Genomic DNA, 13970 nt, shown 5'->3' with positions numbered 1-13970 from the left:
ATCTACGTTAAAAAAAAATAATAAAAAAAAATAATAATAATGCGATATTATTATTTTTAATTTCGGGTAAGTATATATAATTAAAGGAGTATGACAGAATGCGAGTGAACCCATGTTTAGTGGATGGTTGTTAATTAAATAATGGCAATAACAATGAAAGGAGTGATATTGATGTGCGGCTTTTGTTTGTTTTTATACAAAACCATCCATTGGATTTTATTGTTTATTGGTATGTTCATGTGGCCGGCATGGATAATAGATTGGCTTCTACAAGTGACAAAGTAGTTTAAAACAAACTGTTCAATTACATTCAGCAAGCCAAGAACTATGTATGCAAGCCAAGTAACATTATTCTCCAGGTCCCTCAGGGGAAAATAAAATAAAATCCAGTAAAGCCAAGCGACATTGACACAATATAAAGAAGTTAATAAAACATAACTAACCCCCAGCTTAATCATGTGTTTCCAGATCAATCACTGCGCTATTACACATGCAGATGAGAAACTGAATCGAGAAAATTACATTCTGGGGAATGTTCAAATAAAACTCTTGCAAGCTTCACTTGCAGTGGAGATAAATCTAAAATCATAATTAGACTAATTTATGATACTAAAGGTATCGCTATCATCACAAAAGCATCTCCATAACCCTCCGAAATGTATTTTACCAAGCAAAATTGCAAACTATTTGCTCAGAAAATCTAGCAATAACCAAATCAGCAGTGCCAGACGTAAAAGCAGATTTATAACATTACAAAGGATGAAAAAATTCAAGTTACCCATTTCGACTTAAATTTTACCCAGGGATGCACAGCACCTAAAGAAATATTGATGCAAAAATGGAATTTTAACATCACAAAGGATGAAAATTCTTAGTAAAACAAAGTAATCTGTTTCAGATTATAATTTACCCAGGGACTATATATTGAGGAGAAAACTGAACAGCTACCTCTACACACATTGATGAGCAACAAGAGCTCAGGAATACAGAACAAACATTTGAATGTTTGTAACTAGATTAAATAAATTACCGAGTTACTTGTAATAATCAGTAAATGAAAGGAAACCACTCACAGTGAAGAAATAGCATATAATGATTAATGTGCATTTTAAGAAGCTACTTTACTTCATTGATCAAAACATAGTACCAATTTTCTAGTATGTCACAAGAGACCAAATAAAACACTGGCTTAGAGAAATGAAACAGACCTCAACCTTTAGAAATAAGAAACAACATAACTTGTTTAAAACTCTATTTAGTCGGAGTCTCCTCTGCTACAGCCTCAAACGTCTCACCAGGAACAAGTTCTGGGACCTCATCCTCGTCATCTTCATCTCCTTGAATGGCAGCTGCTCCAGCTTCCGCACCTGGTGCCTGCTTCTGGAATTGTTCAGCAAGCTTCCTCAAGTTGTCCAGATTATCCGGCCCTGGTGAAAAAAAAGAAGTGCCATAAAATTATAATATATTAATATTTCTACAATTAACCAACACACAACACTAGTAAAGATGAACAAAGAAAAATAGCACTTCATACCCAATTGGTTTATAATTCCTGGGAGAATATCTTGCAATTCTGAAAACAAGAGAATTATTATGAGAATCAGGGCAGTCAATTAATCAAGATAACAAGACAAGAACCAGTAGTATAGATTCCTAAAAAATCTTTTAAAACACGCGCTATTAAGACCCACATCTGACTACTAGAAGAGAACTATCCATCTAAAAATACACTGTTAAGTGATAATGATCTACACAATTACAGCTGCAGTTAATAAAATGATACACCAAAATATAAATCAAAGATTAAGGAAATATACTCTTGGTTTGAGGAGAGCCACTGACAACCCATGTATTGGCAGCAATGGAAGCTTGAACTGAAACCAAAAAGATAAAGTTATTAACTAGATAACAAAGAAGGAAGATATCAAATCAGCTCAAAGGGTACTTCACGATCAAAACCTTTGGGATTTATGAACTGAATAACTACATCGTCCTTGAAAATATTGACTTCCTCAATCGCAGGAATTGCATTAACACCTATTCTCTTTAGAGTGCTTTGAAGTCTTTTATCATCGGTGGTGGTGGTTTTATGGACAGCCTTCTTCTTTCTGTGATTGTGAATTTGATATATTTTAGTAAATTACTATTAAAACAAATATATATACATATGCATCAATCCCAAACTTCATAATTAGAAAAATCTAGTCTATGTCCATCTGCTTCCCAGGCTAATATAATATACTAAAATATTAACTCAGCGATTCTTGTTGCTAGAGACATACCTCCTTACGCTACCTTTTCCACCAGTGCGAACTGCACCAGCCATTTTCATTAGCTTCTCCCTATTCATCTGCTTGAACAAATAGAAAGATGGGTAAGTTAAAATAAGTGTAGTTTTCTATCCAGGAAAAGAAGACCTGAAACTATTAGCAACAACATCCACAATGATAAAAGAGATGGAACTGAAGGCACACATGCATGTTCTCATTTAGTAAACCATCATATCACCAAAACCAAAATAGAAAGTGACAACTATTAACTGATAGGCCTCTAAAAAGCACTCGTAAATAGTAGGTAAAAAACAAAAAGCTCAGATGATACTGAAAACAAGCATAAAGATAATAGTTGGGATCCAGTAACTTTATACACCATCTATCACTTCAGTGCACCTTGAATTGTTATTTCTATCTATCTACAAGTAATACCAAAGTAAATAAAATAAAAGAGGCCAGGAAACCCTTCCATTGGAATTAATAGTTGTCTTCAAAAACTACTCCGAAGCAGAAAACTGGAAAATTCAATGGCAAAAAAAGCTTGCAAACTCTTAATTAGCATATAGGAAATAACAAACAATCTGCTCCTGAGGTTTTTCAAATTGGAAAGATCTGAAAGCGAAATGAAAGCATGGAAAGAAAGTAAGAGAACTGCTTCCAAGTTTATGGCACAGAAAAAAATTACCTTTCCTCGCATGGAGAAAATGAAGGGAACGCTTCAACAGATATATCCTAATATTGGTTATGAGAAATGGAGTACTACAAACCTAGTTGGAAGATAGATTGAAATGAAATACCATGAAAGTACTTTATTATGAGGATAGTTTCTAGTGTGGGAGGTGTCATCTTCTCTCCTTAAAGTCTTCGGAATTTGATAGGGTCCAGTTTTAAATATTTACATTTCTCTTGCAAGGATCAAGCAATGCTTCTTCCCAGATAGAATAATACAGCAAAAATATCTTCTTTTACAAAAATATTGCTTATCTAATATCCTCAGCAGTAAATACATTTAAGATATGAAAATATGGGCACTGTCATAAAAACTCCAGCAAAATATAAAATCATAACCGATCCTAAAACCATCAGAGTAGATTTTGAAAATTCATATTAGATAGTCAAGCACTACCCGTAACCCTCTTCATTCTCTTGCGCACATGAAATTAGGGGTTTAAGCCTCATCGTACAACCGAAATTGTGCATTCCTAATTTAATGTCTGACTTCTATCTTATTGCAGTCTTCTCCCTACACAATTAGCACCATTCACGGGTTTCTAACTCTTACCAAAGCAGTAGAAAATCCCACTATTTACCTTAACACTAGCTAGGCAGCAAAAAGAAAATCTCTCCGACTCTCTCTATACATACAAATAAAATAAGTTGAAACGAAACCTGAAAACCATAAACCATTCATTCTGCAAAATTTATTACCAAAACATACACCAAAATCATTTTCCCCACATTTTCGATAAAAAAATCATTTTTTTCAAACCCAAAACATGCTCTCCAATCCATACATATACTTAACTATATATTACATATAAGCAAAAAACCCCCAAAATAAAGAATGAAAAAACAAGAAAAAACAAGCACCTTTACATAACAAGAAATAAAAATCAGATCTAATCAAACACTTGAGCTAAAACCCATCTTTAATACATAAAAAAGAACCCATTTACACTACAAACACAAATAAACAAACCCATATAAAAGCTAATCAAGAAGCTTAATTTAACGCAACCAAGAAAACCCATGTATAATAAACACAGAATATACAATATACAATAAACACATATTAGTTTAGAGAGAAAGAGAGAGTGAATATTACCTTGTCAAGCTTTTAGTAGAGAGATGAGAAGGTGAGTGAGTGAGAGAGAGAGAGACAGAGTTGTGTTTGGATAACAAAATGAAACCCTAGTATTAGTTTGCCTTTATATATTAAATTAAAATTACATGAACATCAACCCGGTTTTGTAAAAGAATTGGGCTGTTTGGTCACACCCCAAATCATGTAGGAACTAGGAAGGCCCAAATTGTCACAAATAATGGTTCTAATCTTTAATTGAATTATTAGTAGCATATAACCCGTAACACGAGCTGATTATAATATTTATAATATAATTGTTTATATCATAATTAAATAATCTGCATATAATATAATATTTTTTTATAAAAGATATTATTATAAAATATAATATATTTTCTTAAATATCTATGATTGAAATTATTGATATAAATATAATTGTGTCTTTTTCTTAATATCTTAATTAATTTGTTATATTAATTGAAATTATTAAAATTAATTTTGGAAGTGGTTGGTTCCTACAAAAAAGCTAAGTAAGAATTTGAGTGTGATTAAAAATTAAGTTGAATAATAATTCATAGAGTATGTAGTTATATTAAAAACATGATTTAATTTGTTTGATTAAATTATATTTATTTAAACTTTATTTTGGAAGGTGTTAAAATACTAGAATTTGTTAACCAATCGACCAAACGAAACATGCTTTACTTATAACAATATAGTATGTTGCATTGCGTTTTTTTAATTTTGCAAAAGTTTTTTCTATTTGTTTAAATTTGCATAAAATATGTTTATTTTTAATTAGGGAAATAAATTGATATCTGGGCCGATGAAAGAGGTTTTGCACAACAGTGTTTCGCAATACAGAGAGTTTGACACAAGTTACTTGTTGAAGTTTAATAAAAGACTACAAAACGTCGTTTATATTATTATTAAAATTGAAATTTGTATTTAACTTTAATTTTTTTGGAAGTATTCTAAAGTTGTTTTCGGAAGGTGTTAGCCAACCAAATTATCCTATATTTTACTTATAATAGTATAGTATAAATATGATAATTAATATAAATAGCGGAGACGGGGCAAAACATTCGGGGTCTGGTGTGAAAATCACAAAATTGGATCCTTAATTTTATTTTAATAGAAATTTTAAGGAGATAAATTTGGAAAAATAAAATGAACTACCAAACATGTAAATAAGAAATTTATTTCGACAATTTAGTCAAAGATAAAGGTTTTTCTCATAAATTAATAGAAGTTATTCTCCCATTTTTTAACCAATTTATTAAAACACTTTCGACGTTCACTTCATCCAGAAACTCACTTTTTCTCGACAAGTCTATTTTACCTTTGTAATTTTGTTATTGGTCAAAATATGTAAAAAATTTGGGGCATGTATTTCTAAGGTCCTGGATAATAACTCACCCCGCGCTCTCTCAACACCCCATCTAACAACTAGAAGTGTTTATTGTAAGGTTAAATATTTTTAATATATATCAATTAATATAATTTTTGCATTTATATTTTGAAAAAAAATTCCTATTATTTTTCATTAATTTGAAATATATCTCCTTCCAACAATGTCTCCCATTAATTTGAAATTTATAAATGTTATTATTTTTCATCCCGTATACCAATCGATCTTTAATTTGTATGATAATCTCAATGTTTTGATAAAGCTCTCGTATACCATTTAATTACTAACTTTAAAATTAATAATATGTACAAATTTTTGAAACATGTTTTAATCTAAACATTAATAAATATTTATACTTTTAAAAGTTTAAATTATAAGTAACACAATTATATGATAGTTCAATAACTTTAGTTGATGTTCTCCATATAAAATAAAAACATTACAAAATGTAAGTAAGACATGTTATGCAGGTCTCCGATTAATACTTCAGATACTCATTAAAACACATGTGTCTTATGATTTTAAATTTAAGTTATAAATAAGAAAATAATTTTTGCTTTACTAAAATTAAAAATAAAAACAAAAATATCACATACATATATCTAAATATATGTTTATGTATTAGTAATTTTTAAAAAATTAAACGTACTTTAATTACTTTAAGATGATCAAAATTAATAGCATGATAAATAACAATACTTCACTGCTCTGTGTAGTTCAAGGTAACAACTGAAACACACCATGCACAAACCTATACATAAATATAATTAATATATCATTAAAATATTTTAAAATACTCAATACAATTTACAAAAATGTTATGAAAGTAAGAATTTCCTTTAGAATCATTACAAGCGTCAGCATTACTTTGACATTTATCTCAAAAATGAATATTTTAAATTTTAAATCATGTATCCATGATAGTGTTTCTTTCAAACTAACTATCTCTATAACTGTGCGAGGTATAAGTATACTATAACTTCAGTTATTGTATTATTTGTATACATGCTAGCAAAATATAATATATGTCTTGTTGTGAGGAGTTATTTTCCGAGTTATTTCATACGTGTACATTAACCTCTGCTACAAGGATGAGTTTTATGGTATATATATTCTTAAAATTCACATATTAATGAAAGGTCTACATATTATATAGTTGAAATCTATGTCATGGTATGAAATTTCTCTAATTTTTTTATCGAACAACCGATATTCGTAAAAAATGTAACTGAAAGTGTTTTGAATTCTACAATTGTTGCCTTATAGCATGGATATTCATTATTTGAAAAGATCTTGATCGATTAAGAAGATATTGAGTTAATTTGTGATACTTGCCTTAATTTTTAAGGTAAAGTTTACATTATTCACGGGAGCGGACGATCGGTTGTCTCAATTGTCTATTTTTTATAAAATATGTGAGTTAACTAACTGGAAATAACTGAAAATGATGAACACACTAAATTATTTGTTAAAAGTTCAATTTAAAAAATATTAAATCATAATAAAATTAGAATTTTGGTCTATATTAATAAGTGTTATTCCCTAACAATCTAACAAAGAATTACAAAAGGGGGGTTGAATGTAATTCTGACTACTTTTTAATTTTAAGAACAGTTCTATTGTGAATATATATAACTGTGTTTGATTTGGCTATGGTGCGGAATGAAAGTATTGATGAACTCAAACACAAAGTAATCAAACACAAGTATTTAAATTTTTTTTGGTGGATTGAACTTTTCCACCAGAGATATATATTGATTCGAGAACTCTGCGATGCAATATTTGCACACAGCTGCTTACAAGTTGAACTTACAAAGAACAGAGAAATTCTTTACATATGTAGCTTTATCTATTTCTCTGGTAATTGTTCACTAACTTGGATACTTTTCAACTTGCTGCCCTTGGTTTATATATCACCAAGTTACATGATAAAAAGACAAACAAATAAGACAAAATGTCTCTAATCTAATTTCATGCTGCTTCATTTCTCCATCCAGCATCTTTGAATAACTTCAATTTAGTATGAAAATGAAAATGCTTCTTTATTCTCTAAAACCTGTAATAGGCTGCCACATTCCATTTGCATACAATCAACGCATGTGACTGTCAAGTCACTATCAACTGCTCTTTTGAATTTGTTCATCCGTTGAACATCTGTTGAGACTTTTAGTTGATCATCCGTTGAAGCCTTGTAGAGCATCCGTTGAGACTATCTTCATAGCAGTTAACTCTATTTCACTTATACAAGATTACAAGGCATCTAATATTTATAATTAGCCGACCTATCTTGAATATCAATCTAGTAGTTAACATGATTTAAAACATTCTACAACGTCTAGTTCTTTAAGGCATTACAATATGCAGAATTGTGCTACTAATCTTATTATAACATAAGCTACCCTTTCAACGGATGTTAAAGTGATCATCCGTTGAAGGCTACAAATTCACTGAATTAAATCTACTAAGTGTTTTGTTCAACATATCATCAATTGCATAACATATTTCTAACAATATCCCCCAATTTATGTCTACTAAAATTGTAGCCATAAATTAAGAAAAACTTGATGATAACAAAACACCCTATGAATACAGACTGATTTCTAGTAGATAAAATTAATAAGTGCTGTAATTTATTGACAAACATACAGAGGATGGTTTGTAGAGGATCTCACAGGCCTTTTTCAAGATGCTCCTCTAGGTTGAGCGAATTTAGCTTATTTCCTTGACTGTCTGAACTTCTTTCCCAATTTCACATTATTTTCTTCAATGTGGCCTTGGAGTTGCCTGTAGAATTCAAATTCATCCTCATTTGATTGATCCAGCTTTTCTTGCATCTTTTTGAGAGTTTCATTGCTAGAAATTTTTAGCTGATCTTCCAATCTGGAGAATCTTCTGATGCATTTTTCATCTTTGAACTCCATATCCAGTAAGGCCTCAAATGCACCCTATTTCCAGTAAAAGGGATTGTTAGTACTCTTGGGAGTGCATTTGGTCCTCTCCAGCTATTTCTTATCTCCTCAATCTTGTTTAATACCATTTTCTTGGCAACTACGTGGAACCCAAAGTTCTTCTTGATTAAGGAGAAGATAGTCACCAGAGTAGAATATCCTTCATTGAAAATTCTGTGAAGTGGCCAAGTCATCTCTCTTCCACCCTTGTACCTGAAGACTAATATTTCTTGAAGATGTCTGTAAGCATCAATGGCTCTAACTTCATCTATCTCTTCCAGATAAAGATTTATGTCTGAGAATTGTTTGATGTCACAAATGAAGAGTTGATCTCCCTTGTTGACAGTTGGTTTGGGTTTGGCCAATGATTTGAATTGAAGTTTGACAGGTTTGACCTTCTTGATTGTTCTCTTCTTTGTCTTTCTTGGCTTGGTTTGGATTGGAATGTTTAGATCAGAAAGAGGCAGGCTATCCCAATCTATAGGTTCATTCTTGGGAATTATGGGTTCATCATGGAAATACCTGTCAGGATCAGCTTTTAATTCAGCCTCCTCCACAGTGGGTGTGGTTGGTTGACTTGAGATGGTAGATTGGGTTGGCATGCATTCTTCCTTATCATCATTGAAATCCAGCTTCCTCTTGGATGGAAGCTTGTATCTAAATTTCCTAGTCTACTTTGGTTTTTCTTACTTTCCTTCAATCATATTCTCGGATGTCATAGTGGGCATTATAGAATCTGTGGTTACAGGCTTCTTAGCTTGGTTTTTGGCATCTAAAACAACTTACTTTTGTTGTTGTTTGGGCCTTACCTTTTCTTCTTTCTTAGCATCTGCAAAATGTGGATGTCCAGCCACCACACAGATCATTTTCCCATTCCTGTAGATTTTAGCAATTCTTTTCTTTAGTACTGAGTCTCTGGGATCCCTGAAGAAAGCAATAGACCTTCCTAGTAGTTTCTTCTCATCTGGATTAGGGGTTTCATACATTAGGTCCAATGGATTTTTGTCTGAATTCTTTGGATAATTTCTTTTGGGTTTAAAAATCATATTGGCCTTTGGAGATTTAATGGATGAGCATTGACCTCTTTCCATGTTCCCTAAACTTATGTCATTTGTTGAAATTGGTCTCAATTAAGAAAAATGAGAGAAGACTTTGTCTTGCTTCTCAATTGGACCAAACTTCATCTTGATGTTTTCATCAAGCTTCTTCCATTTTACATTTATTTCCAACTCAGCTGCTGCTACATCAAGCTTCTTCCATTTGTCATTTGACTCCAACATAGCTGCTGCTATCTTGATCAGATCAATGCTGTCAAGAGCTGGTGGTTTAGAGAAAGTAATTGCTGGAACAATTACCTTGCGAACTTGTATGTTGAACACTTTCTCCCCCTCACTGGTTGACTCTCCCTGACTAACGGGAATGATATAGTCTTTCTCCCCCTTTTTGTTAGCATATCAAGTTGAGTGGAGGTTGAGGTTTGTGCAGCCACCAACTGTTGTAGCAGACTTCTTTGAGTTTCCTGATTTTTAAGTATCTTGACCATTGATTTCTCCACCTTTGTCAATCTTGAGTCCATGGCCTCAACTTTTCTGTTCAAATCAGCTTCCTTTCTCAGCTTTTGAGCTATCTCGGTCATTGTTATGCCTGGAAGCCTGGCATCCAACCTTGCAACAAAGCCCTTTTTAATTTCATCAATTTCATTCTTTATGGTGTCCACATCCTGACTTTGTTGGAGAGCTTGAATTTTGTGCAATTGTAGAGATTCCAGGTGAGCTTTAAGTAAACTTTTGGTGCCGACACTAGTAGATGCTTGAATTGATGTTTGGGTGTCATGAATAAGCTTGAATAGTGTGGATTGGAGATGTGTGTAAGAGTATTCCTTGTGCATCATCCATGATGGAGGTTCTGCATCTCCCCCTATGCTCATGCCTTCTATTTTATCATCCTCACCATCATCCCCAAATGATTCTTCAGCATATTCAAAATCATCACCAGTTGTAGAGGGCATGGTAGTGATTGCATCCTTGTCCCTTTGCATGGAAGCAGTTGTGTGCACCAAATTTAGAATTCTCTCAGCAGCCACATTGTCCTGTTCATCTAGAACTTGATAAGCTGAAATAGGGTGAGTAAATGCCTCAGCTTCATGAGAAACAGAGTCTAAAAAGGCTTGATAATCTTGTCGAAATATCTGTTTCTTTTCAGTCTCATTGACATCCCTTAACTCACTAACAATGGGCTTTTTCCATTCTTCAGTACCTTCTTTTCTCTCGTTTTCTCTATTTTCTTGCATTAAGGGACCCCTTGGCTTCCCACCCTCACACCCTCACCTTCACCTGCTATGGTGGGACTCCACTCACTCACTTTTGCCAAGATGGAAGAAATAGCTTGCATAGATTCACTTCTTTCCTCTCCGTTTGCCTGAGAGCAACTCAACCTCTCACTCTGTTTACTCCCTTCCCTCAATCCTAAGAGTGATTGTACAACTACTAAATCATCTGCACATGTAACAATGGTTGAGATTTCAAGTGGTGCATAGACAATCAACGGATGAGAGACATCCGTCGAAGTAGAAGTTGAAGGGTTCAACGGATAATTGTTGTTAAGCACATCCGTCGAGATACAATCACTGGTCAACGGATCAACAATATCTGTCAAGATAGTAGAAATGACAGAGTTTGGAGTTGAAACTACTGTAGAATCTGTGGTGATTGATTTGAGATTTTTCACAGATTTCTCAGTAGAATAAGAAAGAAATGGCAAGTGAGCCAACAAATCATCTAAAAGATGATGTTCACTTGCTTGAGATTTTGGCTTCTCCATTAAAGTTAAAGATGGAGAATCAGGAATTGATGTGTGAATCATGTCCACATCCAAGGAGATGGTGGGTGAGTTACGTGTGTAAGGTGCTTCTTTAGATTTTGGTTGTGACTCCACATTTATTGGAGCCATATCAACCTGACTTTGAGAAGGTGTATGAACTGAGTCTTTGACTACAGTAGGCACAGTGTGTGCACCCTGTGTATCCCCAAGTGTTTTAGATTTCTTCTTTCTTGTGTAAGTTTGGGATGAGTCTGTGTCCCTAACCCTCTTGGCCTGTGCTCTTGGTTGAGAGCTTGTTTCAATAGTGACATCCTTTTGAGAGAATGAAACTAGTAATGAGCTTAAATACTTATTAAGCACTACAGCTTGTTGTGAAACTGTAGTGTGGCTAGGTTGGATTACACACACCTCTCCCTCCTTATCTTTAGGGTTTCTTTTATGTTCACCCTGTCCCTTACTAGACTTACTTCCCTTCACATTCCCCTCCTTGGTTTTGGTAGATTTTGAAACTGGTTCCTTTTGAGAGGAATTAGAGTGGGGTCTATGAGACTTGGGTTTGGAAATTTTTGTTTTAGAGGCTTGGGTAGGCACCTGTTTGGTCACTATCACAGATGCCATAACCAAAGTTTTCTGCAAAGAAACTGGTGGTAGAGAAGTAGTAGGGACATAAGTGTTTACCTCACTTACCCGAGGCTGCTCCATAATTGGCATGTAAATAAGGGGAACATCTTCATGGTGATTGGCCCTGTTAAGATCAACAATAATCCTTCTCTCTTGGACCCAACAATCTAGCTTATTGGTTGGGTTCTCAATGATAAGATCTTCAGAAACAAAATTAGCTAGTAACATAAAGAATCTAACATAATATATGTTTTTAGACCTTTTCTTAATGTCTCCTAGCTTATACCCTAATTCATACTAGACATACTCACTAAAGTTATGATATTTGTCACTAAGAAACATATAAAGCATGTTAACAAGTGAGTAAGTTACATCATCGAAATTGCTAACTTTACCAGAAAATACCTTGATAAGGAATCACATAGAAAGCTCCATTCTTTCCTAAAGCCTAGTCTCCTAATCTCACCTAACTTGGTGGCAGTAAGAGCATAGCCCATAAAACTAAGCATGTTACTCACATCAGTGTCTATGTGTGGAGCAAGAGTGTTATTTTCAGGCAATTTAAAGCATTTTTCAATAGCATCACAGTTAATACATTGTTCCTTACCTTTGAGAGTGAAAGTAATGGTTTTATTCTTGGAGTTGAACACAATAGTAGACCAAATCTCCTCAACAACTTCACAGTAGATGATTGGAGACTCGAGCATGGCATAACTCAGTTTGCAGTTTAGAATGAAGTCTATCATTTTGTGATAGTCTTCAGATGCAAGAATTTGCTTGTTCACCAAAGCGACGAAGTTGTTCTTTTCATATACATACCCGTTTTGAGACATGATTTTGACTACTGGTGCCATTGCTGTGATTGAGAGTAATTATAGAAAGAGGTTTTTTTCTTTGGAGACGAGAGAGTTAGAACTTGCCTAAGAAAGATAAAAGTAAAGATGAAAATGAATTTTGGCTTTTATACTTTCTCAGAATTGAACTGTCAAAAGTTAAAAAGATAAACTAAAATAACCGATCAAATTATCCCAAAAATAGCCATTTTAGAAATAAAATAAACTGTTGAAATTCTAAAGATTATCCATCGAAATATACTTACAGGCTGTAAGTAAATCCGACGGATAATGCCTAAAATTAATGGCTAGGATTGAGAGCAATTCGACGGATAACGATTAGACAGTTATTCACCTCGATAAAAGTACCCAGAATAATATTTAATATTTCAACTGATGATAAGAATCAATGGATATTCACTTCCAACGGATAATGAACATCCGTCGAGATGTAAATTCTGACTTAGCCAAAATTTATATCATTGACAAGAAATATCAGATATTCTTCTGGCTGCAATTCAAATTGCTTAGACATCAAAATAGATTAAGAGTAATTAAGCATACCTAACTCACTTACCAACCTGGTAAAGGTGGATTCATCAAGTATCTTGGTAAAGATGTCTGCAAGTTGCTTCTCACTTAGAACAAAATGAAGCTCCACAATACCATTCATGACATGTTCTCTAATGAAGTGGTACTTGATGTCAATATGCTTAGTTCTTGAATGTTGTACTGGATTTTCAGTAATTGCAATGTGTTAGGAAATGAATAACACACAGAGGGGGGAGGGTGAATGTGTTTTACTGTTTTTAAGCTTTTCTTGAATTGAACAAAGTAAATTAAATCTTGTAGTGAAAGTGTGTTCATGCAGAAATTTAAACTTGCAAGAATAAAGAACATAAATCTTCAAAACTCACTTAATTTTATACTAAAATTATGAATGTTTTGCTACAAAATTTCTAGGCTCTTTGTTGATAAAGAGCTTAGCTTCTTCTTGAAAGTGTTACAAGATTTCTATCTAAATTTTTACAGCTGACTAAAGGACCAGTGTTAATTTTATAATTCAGTTAATTGCTGGTTTACATAGTGTACAATAAAACATGCTATTAGCTTTAATAAACAATCACTTGTCATTTCCAATTATAGAAAAGTATATCTTCTATTTCTGGCTTAGCATATCTTAGCATCCTGTGTTTACTTTGATCTTCCTTTGTCAGTTAATCTTCACCATTGATCTTGCACATCCTTCAAGCTGCTTTT

General features: G+C 33.1%; 1 protein-coding gene across 1 annotated transcript; it reads right to left on the bottom strand.

The window, feature by feature from the left end:
- Positions 1 to 1055: 1055 nt before the first annotated feature.
- LOC141674863 (nascent polypeptide-associated complex subunit beta-like) lies at positions 1056 to 4239 on the bottom strand. The gene is made up of 6 exons (XM_074481566.1): positions 4099 to 4239; positions 2283 to 2350; positions 1960 to 2108; positions 1818 to 1874; positions 1535 to 1573; positions 1056 to 1427 (listed from the first exon to the last, which is right to left on the bottom strand). Exons 2-6 carry the CDS (start codon positions 2348 to 2350, stop codon positions 1252 to 1254), a joined length of 489 nt encoding a protein of 162 aa, XP_074337667.1. The 5' UTR covers positions 4099 to 4239; the 3' UTR covers positions 1056 to 1251.
- Positions 4240 to 13970: the final 9731 nt, after the last annotated feature.

The sequence above is a fragment of the Apium graveolens genome, chromosome 7, assembly GCF_009905375.1.
Source record: "Apium graveolens cultivar Ventura chromosome 7, ASM990537v1, whole genome shotgun sequence".
Taxonomy (NCBI): domain Eukaryota; kingdom Viridiplantae; phylum Streptophyta; class Magnoliopsida; order Apiales; family Apiaceae; genus Apium; species Apium graveolens.
The sequence above is the reverse complement of the archived record's forward strand: the minus strand, read 5'-3'. Positions and strand labels throughout refer to the sequence as shown.

Coding starts and splice junctions, on each gene's coding strand:
- LOC141674863 (XM_074481566.1), bottom strand. CDS start 2,350: ATGAATAGGGAGAAGCTAATGAAAATGGCTGGTGCAGTTCGCACTGGT. Junction 2,109..2,282: donor GGAAAAGGTAGCGTAAGGAG/GTATGTCTCTAG, acceptor TCACAATCACAG/AAAGAAGAAGGCTGTCCATA. Junction 1,428..1,534: donor AGGAATTATAAACCAATTGG/GTATGAAGTGCT, acceptor TTTTTTCACCAG/GGCCGGATAATCTGGACAAC.